General features: G+C 33.8%; 1 protein-coding gene across 3 annotated transcripts in view; it reads left to right on the forward strand.

Annotated features, from left to right (window-relative positions):
* The window catches only part of dach1.L (dachshund family transcription factor 1 L homeolog), a 211,821-nt gene that overhangs the window by 181,844 nt on the left and 8,622 nt on the right, over nucleotides 1-21,355 (forward strand). For 2 of the 3 annotated variants that reach the window (XM_018247293.2, XM_018247291.2), the window contains 4 exons: nucleotides 8,737-8,888; nucleotides 13,226-13,373; nucleotides 16,969-17,112; nucleotides 17,608-17,676. In XM_018247293.2, the coding sequence (XP_018102782.1) occupies nucleotides 8,737-8,888; nucleotides 13,226-13,373; nucleotides 16,969-17,112; nucleotides 17,608-17,676 (513 nt within the window). The remainder of the gene's footprint in view (nucleotides 1-8,736; nucleotides 8,889-13,225; nucleotides 13,374-16,968; nucleotides 17,113-17,607; nucleotides 17,677-21,355) is intronic. The other variant, XM_018247292.2, reaches the window with a different exon arrangement.

Here is a 21,355-nt window from a genome sequence, read left to right on the forward strand (position 1 = left end):
AGCAACACCAGGAGTGAAAAAAATATAAACTTCATTAATACACATTTTCACATATTCTACATGTGCATTGTTGAATAATAGTAATTCTTTTTATTAAACTTTATTCTCGTATTTAGCTGTATTTAAGACCTTATTTTTAAAGAATAATTATATATTTTTAAATATTAATAGCCTTTTGCAAAAAACATTTGAACTTTCATCACAGATTTATTTTATAGCAGTGGTTTCATTGTCATTGAACCGAATGAATAAAAATGCAGCATTATAACATATCTTTTCTTATCCAAGAGTCAAGGAATCAGTTTGCTAGGAAGTATTAGTACTTTTTAATTATGTTTAGTAAGACATTTTGTTAACTAAAAACGAATTTGCATTCATACCTCTGGTCTTACAAATGTACACTTGCCTTCCATTACACTCAGTTAATCAGCGTTTTGGATTCCAAACAGCAGTCCTTAGCTTTAAATCAGATGTATTAGTTAACAACCAATATAGCAACTTTATTCAGTGAATGTTTGCAGCATACTTACAGATGCTAGAATAATCTCTAATGTTTTTGCTCAATCTGCTCTGGAGATGGATGAAATAAATAGTTTAAACTAATTAATGTAACACCAGCTGTTACAAGTACTTGGCAGACGTCTGTGAGTTTTGATGGGCATAGAGCGGCTGTTATACTTGACTTTATTTTAGTACAATGTTGATCACAGCTGAAATGAAATATGTGCCAAAATAAAAAGCCAATATTATTTATTCCATGAATCTAAATAATGAAACAGAGTAATCTGCAAATAATACTTGAGTATTTGTTTTGTTCCCAAAAAATTTTTTGGTATTGTAATAAACCTGGCTGACAATCTTCTGGTAGGCTAGCTGTACTAATATTGATCTTATCATTCATGGTAAATGTTTTTGTTTTAATTTAAAACAAAAGCAATTGAGCAAAGCGTTGAATAAAGGGCAGGAAATATCCAAGAATCTGATCTAGCCCTTTTTCTTGGTGTACATAGAACATACAGTAGATGAACTGCTTTATGTGGTTCCTGGTATTTAGTATATAATATAATATAATATAACACATATGGTGTGTGAACAAAAATACAATTAATTCAGTTCACAGCTCTTAGGTTTCCCCCAGCTTGGTCTTAATGTGGATTGTCATTTCAGCAAACAAAGGGATGCAGGTTAAAAGAACTCAAGAGTAAATATCAGGTGACAAATCATGATAACCCAGGAAGCTGAAAAATGTATACATTATTTAAAGGGAAGTAAAAGTTAAGAATTAGCTTTTGTGTAAAGGGTATATTAATTTTTTTCTGTAATAGGTAACTACAACTTGATGTTGAATAGGTGGCTGGGATTCAGCTTAAGCAATTTATGGAATAAATAAGATATCATCAGAATGATAACCCTATTAATATTATTATACTGACACCTCACATTTCAATAAACTACTTTCTAACAGATACCGTGATCTTATGTGATGATGACTCCTATAGCAAGGGTTTATTTTACTGATAACTATTGGGTCCTTTTCTTGTGACCTTAAGCTACTCACATCATTTACCAAAAAATGAGGTCACCAGGCAGTTTTCTATGTAAAAGATGCTCTCCCTAAAAGCACTCTCACAAAACTCATACCTTTCTCACAAGTGCTTGAAGTATTGAGATCTTTAATTATTTAAAAAAAGCATGATTTAATTGGATTGGGGACAAACTCGAGAAAATCAAGCAAAAACCCAAATCACTCGATTTGTTTGGGCTTTTTCCCAAAAGCCCAAATTTTTAGGATTTTTGCCTGAAAAGTCAGAAATAGCTGGATTTTCAGACTATTTGCAGCTCAGACCACAGAAACTTCCAATTAGGATAGGGACCTCTCCTATTGACTTATATACAACCTCGAAAGGTCTGAGATGCTGGATTCAGAATTTTTCCATGCTCGGGGTATAATAAATGTCGACAAATTTGAGATTTTTTTCCAAATTTTTTTTCAAATTTTTGTTTTTGACATTCGGACTTTAATAAATAACCCCCTAAATGTCAGTAAAACTGAGAAATTCTGATAGCTGTTAAAAATGAGAGAGAATATGACAATTTAGTTATTTGAAAGTCTCAGTTAAATGGAATTTTAATTGCTAAAAAAACTAATTGAAGCACTGAGGTTTGCAATAAGCTCAGGTTAACACATTATAAAGCCTTTTAAAATGTATTTAAGTACAGCTGTCTGTAATGAATTTCAAACCAAAAATATTATGTATATTTATTAAATTTAATTAATAAAAACAGTGAATGTATACTAAGGGGCACATTTACCTAGGGTCGAATATCGAGGGTTAATTAACCCTCGATATTCGACCGTCGAAGTAAAATCCTTCAACTTTGAATATCGAAGTCGAAGGATTTTGCGCTATTACTACGATCGAACGAAAGAAGGAATAATCGTTCGATCGAAGTAGCCATATTCGACCATTTGAAATTCAAACTTTTTTTCCTCTATTCCTTCACTCGAACTAAGTAAATGGGCCCCTTGGAGTGTTATATATCAAAATTCATATTTTTGTATCTTTAGAGGTTTTTTTCTTCTGCCATAAATAAACTTACATTTTAAAAAGAGTACAAATGTTTCCTTATTTAGAAAAATATCGGACTATAAAAACACACTGTAATAAATTCAAGAAAAAAAGTAAGAATACCTTTACCCAGCTTTTTTTGTGAGTTTATGAAAAGCGCTAAAAAATATATGAAAAACTCTAAAAACCATGAATTAGATAAATATTTTGCAATTAGTTAAAAACAGATCCAATTGACAATGTTTTATATTAACGTTTTTCCTGCTTTTATTGTTTGATGAATGTCACTATTTAAATGCACATTTTTTAGCACATTAAAATTCAACCCCTGGAAAAAAAAGATACAAATGTTGATAAATTCGCCCCATAGTGTTAGCAACTGTAAATCTATTAATAAGCTAATAGAAAAAACTTCAACCTATTGTTGATCCAGATAAAAATACCATAGTTCCATTTATACCCCCTACACCAAAATAGAAATTAACTACAGCTGAAATTACAGTCTCTAAGATTTTGAAAATTAAGTGGGATAAAATATTGCAGTGAATCTAAACCATAAACACTGCTTTGCCCTCTACAGTTAGATCGGGTTCCAATTAAGCAGAAACATATAAATAATACATTACAGGAAAAGCTGAAACAATCAGTTCTTTTGTTTTAATGTGGTGCTTTAAAGCTGTGGCCAGAACAAAATAAACAGTGCTTTTTGATCAGAACCTCGATTCATCAGTCATTTAATTGAGACAGATTTACACTGGATTACCAACATCTGTTTTCTAACTGTAAAATGCAGTCTTACATTGTTCAGTGTATGTGTACTATTATGTATTGTACTAATTGGTGAATTCCTTTACTTTTATACAAATCATATACGTAGAGGGAGAGAAATAAATGGCTGTTCTTTCTTTCTTTCTTTCTTTCTTTCTTTCTTTCTTTCTTTCTTTCTTTCTTTCTTCTTATTTCTTTCTTATTTCTAGGAGATGCTGGTTGAGGGAGGCTTATTGGTGAGATCGTGTTTGGGAGGCAGATTATATTAAGGTTGAGAATTCCACTTGGGGAAAAGCATTTTGTTTACAGTGGTATGATAGTGGGATATGTATATCAGCCACACAAAACATTTTTTTTTCAAAGCAGCTGAGAGCTAAATCTTCCACTAATTATTAAATTACCTGTTTCCTTCATTAAAGCATGATGATGATAGCAAGCCAGATAAAGGTATTCCTTCAGAAAATTCTCTTTGGTGTGGTTGAGATGTTAAAAACCATAAACAAATGGGAAGCAGTAGCTCTGTTTTTTGTCATTATTGTTTGTTTTCTGTAGTTCTGAAGAAAAGGGCATTGGTATCAGGATCCCTATATGTGTTTAATTTGTTTAGTTCTCAGCAAGTCAGCACAGTAGCAATGATAATTAGAGATTGCCAGATTGCCTCTACATAGACAGACCAAATGATTGCTTCAGAATGTAATGAACTTCTCTTTAATTTTGTTTTTAATGGAAAGTGTCAGTGGGAAATAAGTGTCTCAAAATATTTATCATTTTCCAAAGGTGTTCAACAGCACCAAAGCAATTAACCATAGAAAATGCTTTCGTGGTTATCCAGGGAATGAGTGAGCTGTGTATTCAGTGTAAGAGCAGTTGGTTATATATCCCAACCCCAGGCCAGAAGCTTCGAATGCAAATGGGCTAAACATTTTTATAGCTTACACTGAGCTGCTTGGAGTAAGATATTACATTTGTTGAATTTCTTTTTATAGTAATGGAAATTATGTGTGCTACATCACCACGGATACTTTCACACCTACAGATGGTGGTGGAAAATTCCAGAGCAATATGAAGGGTATCTTAGCAGAGAAGACTATTTAGAGGCAATGAAAGGTGTAAAGTTTGTTACTCCGCTAGTAACCCTGACACAATTGGCTCCTATTTGTTACTAGATCTGGGAAATTATGCTGTTTAAGTTCTTTAAAACACTGAAGAGTAATGTAATAAAATAGTCATAAATTAAAAATAAAAATGCACTATTTTCTTTTTATTATAGACAGTTTATAATTCATTTAGTCAGCTTGAAGTTGGAGTATTTTGTGTTTCAACCCAATGATTTATTTTTAGAAATAAGTTTTATTACATATTCCTCAATACTGAAAACTATAAAATATGCAGTTCTATTTTTTCTGCTGATCAAGTCCCTTAACACGGTTGTTTGCATTCCTCATCTTTTCTTATATTCCCTCAAAATTGTCCTGGGGAAATTTTAAAAGTAATACTTTCTTTGGAGAGCACATTTATCTACTATGAATTAAACTACCCTTAGTGACCTGTTGGTGTGGGTATTCAGTCGGCATGTACAGGTGTTAGTGGCTGCAACAAACTATAATGATAGTGATAATAGTGATTAACCTGAATTTATTTCGGAAGCCAAGCAACTTGACTGATGATGATTGTGATTTGTTATGCATGTGTTGGGCTGTTCAAAGACAATATATATTTTCAAGGACAAAGGAAAGAGAAAAACACACACATGGATACAGACATGAACAGAAATACCTTTTATCACATGAAATTAACAATGCCAATTTAAGATATATATTTGACTGGATTGAGGCTTTTATATTTTTTGTAACAGAACCCTAATGTAATAAATACATGTAAAGGATATCATCTTGGCAAGTAGTAATAGTAACAAATTAAGAGATTACATGAATCGCAAAGTATTATAGGGCCAATTTCTTCACTCACCAACACAGACTATTTCACAGCATTTTATCAATTTAATGTTTCAAATTAATTGGAAAAGTATAACATCTTAAAGTCTATCTGGCAGTTGGTTTCATTAATAAAATTCCTTCCAAAAGACAGCGGTTGAGATAATAATTCAAAATTAGTTTTAGCTTCTGCTGTAAAGGAAGACAAAGCAAAATGGCAGTTTGCACTCTACTGCATGAGAACAAATACACAGAAAAAAATTTCTATGCCAATTAATGGTGCACTTATATTGATTATGCAAGGGAAAAATAATGCAGTTTTATAAAGAATGAGAGACCTTCCCAAAGAACCCCAAATACTGCTCTGTTTCCCACACCTAGGGGCCGATTCACTAAATTCGAGTGAAGGATTCGAAGTAAAAAAACTTCGAATTTCGAAGTATTTTTTGGGCTACTTCGACCATCGAATGGGCTACTTCGACCTTCGACTATGACTACGACTTCGAATCGAAGGATTCGAACTTAAAATCGTTCGACTATTCGACCATTCGATTGTCGAAGTACTGTCTCTTTAAAAAAAACTTTGACCCCCTAGTTCGGCAGCTAAAAGCTACCGAAGTCAATGTTAGCCTATGGGGAAGGTCCCCATAGGCTTTCCTAAGTTTTTTTGATCGAAGGATATTCCTTCGATCGTTGGATTAAAATCCTTCGAATCGTTCGATTCGAAGGAATAATCCTTCGATCGTGCGATCGCAGTATTTGCGCTAAATCCTTCGACTTCTATATTCGAATTTGAAGGATTTCAATTCCTAGTCGAATATCGAGGGTTAATTAACCCTCGATATACGACCCTTAATGAATCAGCCCCTTAATCTGCTTGCAAACTGAAATGGCAGCCACATTAGTCTTAAGACCTTTAAATAAAGCATTTTTAAACTTTTGAATTAAGTAAATTGGGTTTTAGAGAGTTACAGTAAAAATATTATGATGCTTGGATCTTCTGTGTTGTTTGTCTTGCCATGGCTTTTCCTTATCTGATTCATTTTCTGTATCAGTACTAATATTTGCATGATTTACTGAGTTTTGATAAAGTCCAAGAAGATTGTTAGAGCCAAGTAGATTGCTGCAATTTCCACATTTCTGTGCAGCACATACTTATATCTGTGCACTTATAGACATACAGATGTATGCATAGGAGATTCCAACCTGTGCCCGCATTTTCTAGTGAAGGTGCTTGTAAACCCAGCTATGTAAACGTTCTTCTAAAATTAAGCAAACAATCTAATAATGGTTGTGGTTTATATAAATAAACAGATCAATTGTAAAAACGTACAATTCTGAGTTCTGAATTCTGCTTCTGTTTCAAATGTAATTGATATATTTTAGCACTAACAGTTTATACAGCAGACATAAAGGGAAATCTGGATGCCAGCTTCAAATGTACAGTACAGTAGGAATTTCCCCCCTGGGCAATATATTTTATTTTACTAAGCATTTTATCCTTATTGCACTGCTTCTTTTCTGTTATTTTTATCAGTCCCAGTGGCACATTTACCTGAGTTTACCACCCATTTACCAGCATTACAAAGCCGGACACTAGTTTTATTAAGATTTGCATTTTCACTGGGGTTCGGCAAGCTATGTTATTGCAAGTGTTGTGGAGAAAAACTGTTTGTGGATCTTAGCATTTAAAAAGCTACTGTGAAAACTCTGAGATTAAACATATGCAAGGGTTCTCATTACACTGACAAGACTCATTAGTTCTTGAGGGGAGTAATTGCCATATCCAGCCCCATGTCTAACATACTGTAGGTTTCATACAGTTTTCAGCATTGTTTGCTGTGTTGCTAAGAGTGGTATATGTGCAAGAATCTGATGACTTCTTTTATAAACATAAGCATTGTGATTACAGTGCACTGAACACCATTTCGTTTTTCCCCAATGTACACATTCTGGGAGTTTAATAGGTCCAATATATGTTACCAAACTAGAAATACATAATGGAGTTCTTGTTTTTAAAGCATCGTTCTTTTTACAGTGAATTAAATCCTTTTTATGCTAGTAGTAGATTTATAACTGACACCTAAGCAGAGATAATCATAATAAAAGGCAATTTCAAAGTTCCCAGTTCTTTTTTTACCCCAAATCAGATGTACTAAGGGTGATTGAACCCTCTAATATACTGCATAATTACATTTCCCTAGAATTGTATAGGAATCCATGCGGACAACTCATTAGAGAGCTTGAGGTCTGTGCCAATATGGTCACCATGCTCACACAAGTAAAACACACTATTTACACATGACTTTTACTGCTTTCACCAACTTAGGAAAAAAACCCCAAAATATTATATATGGTATGTGGCACAATATATTACAGTGTAGGGGCAGTCAATGATAACTAAAAAAAATTAATTAAAGAATTTGGTTAGGAATGCTACATGTTATGTACCTGGGCTTTTGTACCAGTCCATGATGACCAGATCACTTAAGCAGTGCAGATGTCTCTGAAGGTGTAGGCTGTGCTTATTCATTCCATGCCTGAAATAAAATTTGCAGTTTGTTTACTTTTGCCTGTTGTGGGTTCTGTGAGTGCCGGCTGCTTTCTCCACGGTCTCTGAAAGTGTCACAAGAAGCATCTCATCTTCTCCTCTGCTGGTTGCTGACTTTGTTCCATCGGAGAGTGATAGATTCATGAATTTGCAGTCAAAGAGGGGATTGGGTTCCTTCAAGTCAGAAATGGAGTATCATTTTCTTTCATCGTTTTCTTTCAATCTCTAAAAGGATAAAACTCATTAATACTTATTTTTGGCAGGTTGCGTATATTAATATATTACATAAGTCCAACTGAATGAGCTTGTGTGAGAATTATGTCAGAAATGTATTTGTGGTCTTTGCATTAAAATAAATGCAAAAAAATGTTAAATGTAAAGGAGAAACTATGGCAGAAAGTCAGGATTAGAAAAGCTTGTGTACACTATGTATAAAACCATTATCATTCATCTATCCTGCCAAAATTAATTTCTTTCTATGTTAATACATAACCCCATTATTACCAAGAAAGAAAAATAATAGTTAAAAATAATTTTCTATTTTTAAGCCATGAACCAAACAACAGCAACTGAAATTAGATAACTGGAAGGTAGTCATAAAGCCGGCTTGAATATATTATCACAACACAAATATATGTGCGATAATATTTGTTTTAGAAAGATTCTCTTGCATTGTAAACTCAGTCTCATTAGAGACCACATTTAAAAGGCTTATAAAGTTACTCATTAATGTTATCTTGTTGTATCTCTACAGCTTTTTCATTAAAGAAAATTCAGCAGAAAGCATTTTCTCTTGATAGCAAGAACCAATTTGCAATAAATGTTCTGGAAACCACTAGGGAAACCATTACTGAGGTCTAATAAAAACAGACAAGCGTAACTTGTTATATATTTTTGTTTCAATCACATACAGATGAGACCCTGCTCTCAACACCAACTGCGAGAGACAGCTTTGATAGACATTCCCTGTCTGGGCATGGGCAACCTCTACCTCCTGGCTACCCATCTCCTTTTCTATTTCCTGATGGATTGTCTTCTATAGAGACACTTCTAACTAACATCCAGGTAGGGAAGAAATTTACACCCAGCTTACAGTAAATAAAACTTAATGTAATTTTTATAGGTATATATATATGTATATATATATATGTGTGTGTATATATATATATATATTATATATATGTGTGTATATATATATATATGTGTGTGTATATATATATATATATATATATATATATATATATATATGTGTATATATATATATATATATATATATATATATATATATATATATATATATATATATATATATATATATATATTGGTTTATGCTAGTTAGCATTGTAGAAGCATATAATGCATAACTCTAAAATGTATTTTTAGTTTTTAATTAACATACTGTACAATTAGGGGTATATATTTATATAATGGTTGAAATACAGTAGACATGGCCATTTTAATGTCATAGTGTGAATCATAAATCCACACCTGTTTATGAGTTAATTATTTTATGCAAATTCGTAGCTCATTATGACATTCTGGTTTGAAAAAGAGGTGTTATCTTGAAAAAAAAGGTGCATAAAAAGCATTACCAGAAATTGTTAGCTGCCTGAATCTGTTCCCTTTACTTGAATGGGTTACCACAGGTCTAGAGTGGTTTAAAATATATGTGCTATATGTAGGCCCTAATCTGGCATAAAAGTTAACACACATCTGTGTAAATCAGCCAATTAGGTCTTGGATGAGTTCAGTAAATTACTTTATGCACAAACTTTATAAACATGCCATATATTTTACCCTTAGGGGCCCATTTATTAAACCTTGATTTTCTTCTGGTTGAGGTTTTTAGGGGTAAAACTCAAATTTTTAGACATTTATTATACCCCAAAGCTGCTAAAAATCAGAAATAGACATCAGAATTAAACCTGCCGACTTCATGTAGAAGTCAATGGCAGATGTCCCTGAAGTGTTTCTTGACATCGTGATCTGCACTGTATAATCTGATAAAGTCTGGGTTTTCATCCGATAATCCAAAAAAGTCCAGTTTTTGCAGTGAAAATTTTATAAATCAAGTTTTCAGAGTGTCAATTGTACGATACAAATTGACACTCAATTTTGTTACGACGTTTTGTCTCTTCAATTTTTCCGAGAAATATAATTCATTAATGAGTTCAATTAATGGAAGGGAGTTTGATCAACTTTTTTTTTTTATAACAAACTGTGGTTAATTTGAGTTTTAGTAAATCAGCCCCTAACTGTTAAGCTTGTTTTTTTGGTATACAATATTTTATATATTATAAACAGGTTGCTTACCTCAATATGTTATGAAAGGCGCTAAATTTGCCAAGGAGCAGTAATCCATAGCAACCAATAAGATGTTTACTTTTAAACAAGTGACTAGTAAATTCTACCTGCTGATTGTTTGTTATGGATAACTGCTCCTGGGCAAACCTAGTGCCTTTTTTACATAATTCCCTAAATGGGGTGTTAAATTGATTGATTCTTTAAAGTAGTAATCACTCTACTAATTATAAAATAATTATAAAATAGACAATGATACATGTATTTAAAATCCCCCACCTATGCTCAATAAAATTAATGATAACTGGAACAAACACATATAAAAAACTGGATGTTTTAGTTGTACTAACCATTTCCAATTAAACCTTCAGAGCAAATGTCATACTTAAAATATTTAATCATTTTATACAGATTAAGCAATACCACTTGGAAATGTTTAACATGCATGAAAGGGCTAATTTACAGTTAGTAGGGGCACAAGTGCCAAACTTACATTATGGCCTTTTAGTGTGTATACACTCTCCAATTTTGGCCATGCACATTTTCCCTGCAAGATATCCTCAGCATATGATTAAAAATGTAGCATAAGACGCAAATCACACCTTGCAAAACCATACCCTTTATTGCTCTTTACACAGCTCTTTCTGCATAATACACCTTAAACCATGCCTAACATTGCTCCCCAACTTTACATTTAAGTCAGTTGTGCAGCACTGTATTAATGGGGGAAACATGTATTTGCACTCCATTCTGAAGATCCATTCCCGCTTTAATACACACATCTATAATGCTAAAAATGGCTGACAGATGCAAACACATGCTACTTTATTGCTCATTATATTTATTGCATTTTTATTAACTGATGTAGTTTATTCAGTTTCTGATAAAATAACCAATCAACACATTAAGAAGTGCCAACATTGGCATCTTGCTAAATAATCTCTAGACACTGCACAGAGAGAACATCTTTCAAAGATAAGTCAACAAGATCAATCAGAGCAGAAAATTAGAATTTAGTATCTTACAATTAAAATAAAACCAAACTCGATTTTTAATTGGGGTGATCTAAAGGGGCACTCGATATAATGATCTCTTTCATTTGCTGTTAATTGTTTGTTGGTGACGACGTAAAAAAAAGAATGCCTTTGGTAAATTATGCAAAGTAGGTTTAATTTAAAGATTTTTCTTCCAGCAACTTAAAGGATACAAATGCAAAGTGGCTGAATACTTTCTGTAATCTAGTTATACTTAAAGGAATCATTCCATCATACTGTTTCTGTCTTTGTTATCATCTATTTTAACTTAAGTGTGTCACCGCCTGCTGTATCATTATTTTAGAAATAGAGTGTTTTGTTTGCTCCCTATAAACAAATGTTTATTGTCATGTAATGCCTATATTTTATTTCATCAAGGACTGTATGGTATATGTTAAAATACTAAAATATAAAAACAACATTCTCTTAGGTTCTGATGGCTCATATCTGTTAGCTAACTTGGTTGTTTTATAAACTTTATGGGGATCCATAAACTTTAGCAGGTTCAGTTCACTTTCACTGTTACATACTTACTGTATGTAGTTCCAGTCACTGTTAAAAGAGAAATCCACATAGTAATGAGGGCAGTTCCATATAGCCACATAAGGGAAACACATAATGTAATTGGTGCAGTTTCAGACAGTAATTGGGGAAGATCCACTTAGTGATAAAAGGCCAATACTGTCAGGGCCTGACAGCTTTTACTGTGTGAAAATTTGGTCCAAGTAGGAAGCTGTAGCAGAGGCAGGCAGAAATAATCCAAGTCAAAAACCAGGCAGAATTCAAGGCATGAGATGATCAGTGTCATCAGAATCAGAGCAGAAGGGTCAGGAACCAAAAATTTGTCAGAAAAAGTAACTCACTCGCTAAGTAAGACATATATTTGGGCATTAACCCCACAGCCTTGTGCCTATTTATTTAAAATTTTCACGCGAAGCATGACGTGATGACATCACGTGGTGCCACTTCGCTAAGCGGCATGCCGCCATGATGTTGCGGCCATGGGCACCACCATCTTGAACACGAAGCAGAACACAAATTGAGCCCTCCTGAATAAACCACAAAGTAGTAAGGCAGGTACTACTCAGTGTAAAGGTAGTTTCAGATGATGATGAATGGAGAAATTCAGAGTAATGAGGGCAGATCCACACATTAATATAAGGGGAATCTAAGTAATAGGGGCTGATTCACTCAGTAATTAGGGCAGTGTGACTTAGTAACAAAAGGGCAATCCACATAGTAATATGGGCCATTTCACACAGTGATCAATGGGGAATCGCAAAGGAATGGAGGCAATCTCACACAGTAGTCCTTACAGAGAGGCTTATAGTTAGCCATTAATGGCCAGTAAACACTAGTGGTACACACTGGCATAACTACTAAACAGCAGGGGGAAAAAGGGGGCCTTGGAGGTGGGGTCTGCTGTATGGAATCTCCTTGCCCATTCTGCCTCTTAATTTTCCCTACCTTCTGTCGCAAACAAACAAGCAGGAGGGTATGCTGACAGCCAGCATTTGGGTGGGAGGGATTTGCCAATAGAGAGCTCAGTGCACCAGTCCCAACCCCTCCAAATGTTTTCTTGTGTGTGGGGGGGGTCCATGGTACAAATAGCCTATATAGGGTCTAAATAAGTCTTTATAAGTATCAGGCTGTAGAAAAAAACAGGAAGTCACAAATTCCCTCCACATGGGCCAGGGGAGGAGGGGATGCTTCCAAGACAGGACAGAACCTCATCTCTAATACAGTGCAGAGGAACTCTGATCCTTTGTACTTCCTGGCAGTGTTTTTAAATTTTTCCTCCAGGAGCATGAGAATGGAGCAGAGCCACTTCTGATTGACTGATTTAGTCACCTCGCAGGGAGTGGGCGTTAAGCTCATTCACGCAGTTGTTTTTGAGGGAAATTACATGAACAAAGTGGCAGAAGAAGCTTTGGCTGCCCTAGACAGTGCTAGTAATAACATTTTATTATATATACCACATGTATGATTGTAAGGTTCACAGTATTAAGAATGAATTATGATTGCGCTTTTAAATTTATATTTGTTGACATTTGGCTTCTTTTTTAGGGCTTATTGAAAGTTGCCATAGATAATGCAAGAGCTCAAGAAAAACAGGTACAAATGGAAAAGACTGAACTGAAGATGGAACTGTTCAGGGAACGAGAACTGAGGGAAACCCTAGAAAAACAATTATCAGTGGAACAAAAGAACAGAGGTACTTCAATAAAATAACCTGTTGTTTAGTAATTATTTCCAATGCACTATTATACTGCCTTCATAGTATTCCTTAAGTCTAATCAAACTGGCCTAACCTTATCGGTGGTCACAAGATATATAACGTATACAAATTAAAGTATATAAAGTAAATAATGTAAAGTATATAAAGTTCCAAATGAGTTGTTTAGGTTACAGAACTGTGAATACTATAAACTTCTGGAAGCACAGTTTGGTTAAAAGGTTTATAGGTAATTTTAAACTGAATAAACTGTGACATTGTTAGGAGATATTCATGCAACCTCCTTTAACTTAAATGTATTTATGCCCCGATATCTATATGTATATCTTGTTTTCAATTATTTGTTATATATAGGAACACTCACCAATCGAACAAAAAGTGATCCCTTATTGAGTAAAATTACCCTGCGGTGGAAGCTGAGGTCTGACCTAGGTCAGTGCCAGTTAATAATTGAAAAATGAAGAAAAAGTACCCCACTAGCTTCAAACTCGCTCAGCAGTCTCTAATGATTTAAACCTACCTAATTTAAATAGTCACTAATGTGTGCAAATTTGCTAATAACTTTATATAGATACCAAAGTGCTTGTGCTAAGATTAAATCAATTGAAATTCATTGATTATAATTTAATTAAATATTAGTAATACATTTCATTCGGTTCTATATAAAAGTTTCAGAAAAACATTGGTACATATACCCTTAATTGTGACCAATTCTATTTCACAACAGTGTATCTCTTTTTTAAGGGTTTGAGTCTAGGACTAGAGTAAATTTGAGACCACAGTCCCGGGTACTCTGCCTTCTTTGACTTTGTGGTGTCCCAGGGATAGAAACAAATTAGGTAGTAGATTTGGGACAACTCCACCTCCTTCTTTTTCCATTTTCCAACTTATTTCTGAACCTGAGCAATTGTGTGTTTTTTAATAATTATCCTATTTATTGCGGTCTCTAATCAATTAATTTTTTAACTTTAATCGATTCTAAGCACTAATGAGCACTTTCAATATTATGAATTTTGGTTAATCTGGATGAAATCATTATTATCCATTAACTGTTAAGCACTTGCACTTTAACTTTAAGTGATTGGGAAGGGGGAGATTATTAACCCTTAAAAAAGAGATACACTGTTGTGAAATAGAATTGGTCACAATTAAGGGTATATGTACCAATGTTTTTCTGAAACTTTTATATAGAACCGAATGAAATGTATTACTAATATTTAATTAAATTATAATCAATGAATTTCAATTGATTTAATCTTAGCACAAGCACTTTGGTATCTATATAAAGTTATTAGCAAATTTGCACACATTAGTGACTATTTAAATTAGGTAGGTTTAAATCATTAGAGACTGCTGAGCGAGATATATAGGAACACTATAATGCATGTCCCAAAGTAGGTCATTAAAGAACTGCAAACATACTGTATGCCTACTACCTGTTTAGTTCTTGCCTTTCAGTCAAACGGGTTGGTGCTTTGCTTTCTCCTACTGTTGACAGAAATAAGCAGAAACAAAGCCTCATTAGTTCACATACTTCTCAGAGGTTGGTGCTGATTGAGGAGGTGGATTAGGTGTTCAATCCAGAGCATTTTACAATACAACTGTGCCTAAATAGAGTATGTACACTTTTGTGGGAGGGAGAATCAGAGGGTTTACTGGAAACAGTAAAGGTACTTGAATAAATGGGAGGTAGGCTGCATTTGTTAGGGAATAAATGGGAGCAGGTTAGGCATTGGTAGGGATAAGAGGGATAGAGGGTGAACTTCTTAAGAATAGAAAGTGGCATGGAATACATGTGTTGGGGACAAGGAGAGGAAAAGGATGCACTGCTGATGAGTAGTAGAAAGTCAAACATGCACTGGGTGTTGTTAAAGGAAATGGAACATATGACCTGATTTGAAGAGAGCAGTTGTAGAGTAAGCACTATTTTGAGGAAGAGATAATGAAGGTACTAATTTGTGCACAGAGGGGATAACTCCTATGAGTTGCCGGGAGGACAGGTGCAATGATGCATATAGGGTAGCCAGAGAGAAGAAAAATGCACTTTTGGTGTGTGGGGGGAGAATGCACTACAATGAAAAGGGAGAGAGTGTACTTCATAGAGGCAGTAGAATGCACTGCTTGGGGGAGAGGAAGGGAAGAAAAGTATGGAACCTTGATGGGAGGATGGTTTAAAGAAGAATACTTCTAATGTCATCTTGTAAAATACAATTATTTCCAAAGGTAGAACAAAGCAAGAGAAAGCAACCATATAAACTTTTCTATTTGTAATGAATTTTGTGGTTGAAATGCTATTGAATTAATTGAATTACAGTAACATTTCACTTCTACTAGATCACTCATGATAAAAAGTTGGAAATGTCACTGTAATATATATATATATATATATATATATATATATATATATATATATATATATATATATATATATATATATATATATATATATACAGTATGCTCATGTATTATAAGAAATTGTACATCACTGCTTAAACATTATATTTGATACATGCAGTCACAGTGTTTGGGTCAGAGCCCATGTTCCAATAAAGACAGTTTAAAGAAATTTGCTAATTGTGCTGTCAATGATAATAGAGATTTGGAGGTTGGAAGTGGAAACTGTAGGACTTGCACCAGATTGAAGCAACTTGGAAGGCGCTAGTGCTGACTAAATAACCTGTTATAAATGCAATTACAGCCAATGTGACGTTTGGTCCTCTCTAGGACCTTACTCAAGGCTAGTGATGGGCGAATTTATTCGGCAGGCGTGAATTTGCGGCGAATTTGCGCGATTCGCCGCCAGCGAATAAATTTGCGAAACGCCCATGAAAATTCGCCGTCAAAAACAGACGCCGGCATAAAAAAACGGGTGTCGCGTCAAAAACGAGATGCCGGTGCCGTTTCACGGATTTTTCGCCGTTTTGCAAATTTTTCGCGGGAAATTCGCAAATTTTCCGGCGAAGCAAAACGGCGCAAATTCGCCCATCACTACTCAAGGCAACTCCACCCTACACAAAATTCTGAGTTTTCGGGGAAAATTCACGAAAAAAATCTTGAAAATCAGAGCTTTTCCCACAAAGCAAATGTTCGGGAAAATGTAATAATAAATAAGTGTTAAAAACCCGAGCGGGTTAGATTGGAGTTTGTAGCAGCCGATATTGAGATAAATTTGGACCTTGATAAATAACCCACATAGTGTTAAAACATGTTAAAAAATCTTTAAAAATGCATTTTAAAATACAAATAAGACTACAGTGTTACATAATGTTGATAAATATACTAAATATAGTAAAATATTACCCATGTGATACATGTATGTGCTTAGTGCAATCATGAGTGTATTAGTCAAACTACAACATTATCCTGTACCCAGTACCTACACATCTCCATGTTAAGAAGTTACTCATTACCCTAGATATGTTTTCACTCAGTTAAAGAAATTAGCAACAGATAAAGCAAAATAAACTAATATTAATAATCATAACAACTAATCTGTGGATAAAACCAATTCAATTGCAATGTCCCATTAAGTATACATTCATATGATGAAACTAATTTTTCATTTTAATTTCAGCAATAATTCAAAAAAGGGTCAAGAAAGAAAAAAAGGCAAAAAGGAAATTACAGGAAGCCCTTGAATTTGAGACAAAAAGAAGAGAGCAAGCAGAGCAGGCACTGAAACAGGCAGCATCATCAGAAGGTCTCAGAGTCCTTAATGGTATTGTTTGCCAGTTTAACATGTACTTAGTAACATACACTATATCCATACATTTTTTTCATGTTCTTCTTTAGTTGCCAGGAGAAAGAGCAACATGCTGTTGTTAAATAGAAATTGTGGGTCTTGGTGTTTTTTGGCAAGTAAATAAAAACATATTCAAGCTACAGCTCACCCTCATCCTGAATTATACATTTTCTACATAATTTTTTTCTTGCAATTACATGATCTCCTTTTCACTTTGGACTACTCACCTGGTTTGAAATTTATGATATGAACCTATTATGGTGCTTCTGAAATTAGTATTGATGATGCCTGGGGCAAATCGGGGGTTCCATGCAATGAAAACTTGAAGCCAGGACTCCAAAGCATGCTGGGCTACCACTCACTAATGAAATTGTTTAGTGATGGCAATACATAACTAGGGAAATATGGCAAACAAATAGACAACAATAGTTGAAAACAATTTTGACATATTTAATTTTACCTTGCTTTTAGAATCTCTGACACCAGACTTAGAAAGTGACCGCAATGGGGCCAGAACAGATGCTGAAAGGACAATACAAGGTAAGAAGTAAAAAGTCCATAAATCTGGATATGTGAAACTAAGTATTCTCTTGTTATAGAATGCTATTCAACCATGCAGCTTACCATCTGGCTCAAATGTGCACAAGTGCCAGCAAGGTCAGATTCATGCTGATTGTTAAAAAAAAGAAATATTTCAATATAGTCATTAACTGGTCCCTTTTTATCCTCAATAAAGGCAACTGATTTACAATTGGTTTATATCTTACTATGTACTGTACATATACATTTTGAAACACCCTAAAATGCTAAATATAAATCCTAAGTTACATCATGTCTTTTCTAGGGAAAATAACCCTAATTTGTCAAGCATTTCCTTCAGTATCACATCATCCATTTCATTAATTAGTTTGGTTGCCCTTGTATGAACTCACTTTCTACTTTTTCTTTATGCTTTTTTTGCCTGGGCAAATTAAATTGTACCTCCAACAGTGAATACCCATTCATTGTAGTTATTTTAAGAATCCATCCCACCTTCAACTAAAAAAACACTCTTAGCTTATTTACTAAAGATATGCAAACTTAAAATTTCACAATTTTTTTTTTTGTCCTCAATGCAACATTTACCTTAGAATAACAGTGTAAATGTATCCACCTCATTTAGGAACAAAACCTTTCCCGAGCTATTGCAAGAAAAATGAATGGGAGGTTAGTGAATTGCATTCAGCTAGAGAAGGTGAAGTACATAGGAGGGACATAACTTATGTTTCCATGCCCTTTAAATAGTGAAATAGTGAGCACCTATAGACATAAATGTATTGGGTATGGCATTTTTATCACTTAACATTGCGTCTAGTGATTATAAATGAACCCTTATCTGTCGGGGAGATATATCAGTTCTTCTTACATACTATACAATCAATATCGGAAATGCAAATTAAATAACTACACTCCAGAGCTTTGGGGCCCTTTCTTTAACTGTGTTGCACTAAAACTTTTTAACCTTCTCTCATACATTTTAATATCGTTACTAAGAATACATTATACTTAAATCTTTATTTCATTTATAACAAGACACTAGAAAGAAATAACATTTCCCTTGAGTTCATATAGTGAACGATAATTTTTCTTAATCAGCGCGTCCTGCTATAACTCTTTATAGCTAAAGAAAAGACCTTTAGCTCCTTTGACTGTATTTTCTCTTGCATATGTAGAACATTTTTATAAACTGTAGAGATACAAAAAGTCCAAGTATTAGGACAGATATATTTTTAGAGATTCTTTACTCTGAGACCACATGCTTTTAAATATTTATTGAAAGTATTATTCAAAACTATCCAAAGAAAATGAGCCATTATCCGAGATGCAATGACATTCTCATTTTTTTACCCTTTAAATAATGCATGCTTTTTATGGGTAGGTTTTCTGCATTAGACTAAATTTACAGTTGCATTTTATTTGTGTATTGATTGTGGAATTCATAAACATTATTGTTTATTATTTACTGGTAAGAAAGTTATACTGTGCTTTGAGAAGTCATTTTAATATATATTTTAACTCAGACTATGGATACCTTTTATTTTTACTATCTCTTGTACAAATAATATATAATATTCTAACTATCTCGTTAGTGCTGCGAGGCACCACCAATATCTAAAATTGAAAAAATATTTTAAAACAATAAAAAAAAAAAAACATATTGTGTTTATTTTCTGTTCCCTGATGCAGTCCTTAAACTGCAACAGTTCCTTTGTGGGTGACATTTCCCTCATGCACATTCTCCAGCCACAGGAGACCCATATACTACTGGACTAGCTAATTAATCAACATAATGTTTTCAAAATATTACAAAAACTTCAGTATGTGCATTTTTATTAGGGATGCTCTGAATCCAGGATTCAATTCTGCATTCGGCCAAGTGCCTGGCCAAAACGGATCCGAATCAACAAAATTGTATGACTTTTCATCCACGTGATGCACAGGTGGTTCTCTTTCCCCCTTTCCCCCCTAATTAACTAATTAGCACTTGGATTTGGTTTATTGGATTCAAATATCATTTAGGGGCAGATTTATCAAAGGTCGAGATTAATTTTTGAATGAAAAGAATTTGAATTTCAAGCTATTTTTTTGTGTACTCTGACTAGGGAATAGTCCAAATTCAATTCAAATTTGAAAAAGATTCAAAAATTCGAATATCAAAATTTATCATGTACTGTCTCTTTAAAAATTCGACTTCAACCATTCGCCATCTAAAACCTGCCGAATTGCTGTTTTAGCCTATTTGGTAAAAACTTTGAATCGAATTCGATCGAATTCCTTCAATTCTAATTCGGCCGAATACAGACCTATTCAATTGAAACGGGCCTATTCACCCAAAAAAAACCCTTTGACTTAATTTCTGTTGGTCTTTTTGAATTCGATGTTTTTTCAATTCGTAATTCGACCCTTGATAAATATGCCCCTAAGTATATTATTACTATCAAGACTGTGATTTGCCCTACAACATGCTCTTGTAACATGCAGGGAGAATTATATAAATTACAGCAGATGGTTAGAGGTTAAATACATTGCATAAGTATGAACTTTTTGGGGGCACAGAGCAATACAGGTCATAGGGATGCAAAGTGTCCAACATTTGCCATGATTTCAAACTGAAAGTTTGTGCGATGGACATCCCTGTCTTATCTAAGGATGCAAAAAATCCACTATTTTAGTATTAGATTGAATCCTGAATCCTTTGTGTATGTAAATTAGGGGAAAAAGGAAGAAAAAGAACTGCCAGCCCATCACATGACTACATTTTTTTTTTTACTTCGTTTGTGTGACAAAAAGTCACGTGATTTTTTTGGATTCGGCTGAAAAAGGCAGAATCTAGGCCAAATTCCAAACTCCAAGGTTTTATGCTTATTGTCTTATGTATATTTAGGGGGTTATTTATCAAAGGTCGAGTGTTAGAGTTTTGTTTACCTAGAATGAACTCAAAAATCAAATGGTATCTTATTTAAGAAAAAACCCTCCAAAATAAACTCGAACATCAAGCAGGCTGTTAATATCTTTAAATGGTTTAAGGGATCTCTGTCATTGACTCCTACATGGCCTCGACAGGTTTTAGGTGGTGTATTTTTGGATTCAAGCTGTTTCCAGGGTCAGGATATAATAAATCTTGGATATTCAACTTTTTTTAACCCCGAAAATGTGAGTTTTGACAAAAAATACAACTAGAAAACTTGAATGTTTTTTGAAAAAAAGTTGAATAAATTATCCTGAGGTTACATGATGGTTACATGATGGGTCTCATGATGGATCTCCAATGTCGCTTCATGTAAACTGGGAGTGTAGCATAGTTCTAATATTTGAAAAATACTCTTTAGTTCAATATTATTTTATTGAATTGCCATTACTTATGTTTTAGATATTTATGATTAATTAGATAGAATTCAAGTAGCATTCTGTTCAATTGAATAGCAGCAGGGGGGGTTCTGAGTTAGTATTTATATTGATAAACTAATCCAGATGCTCTGAATGTGCACTTTAAGCTGCAGGGGAATATGACTCAAAATAGTTAACTTAATTGAGCAGGGGGCAGGAAGCAGACGTACCACAATAATGTTAATTTTTTTCTTTTTTCAAATGTTCAAACTATATTAATGAGAACATCATTTTGGAGAACTAATTATTTCTATTTGTCTTGTGTCACACTTTCTAATTCCCCTATATTAGA

This window comes from Xenopus laevis, chromosome 2L, assembly GCF_017654675.1.
Source record: "Xenopus laevis strain J_2021 chromosome 2L, Xenopus_laevis_v10.1, whole genome shotgun sequence".
Lineage (NCBI taxonomy): Eukaryota > Metazoa > Chordata > Amphibia > Anura > Pipidae > Xenopus > Xenopus laevis.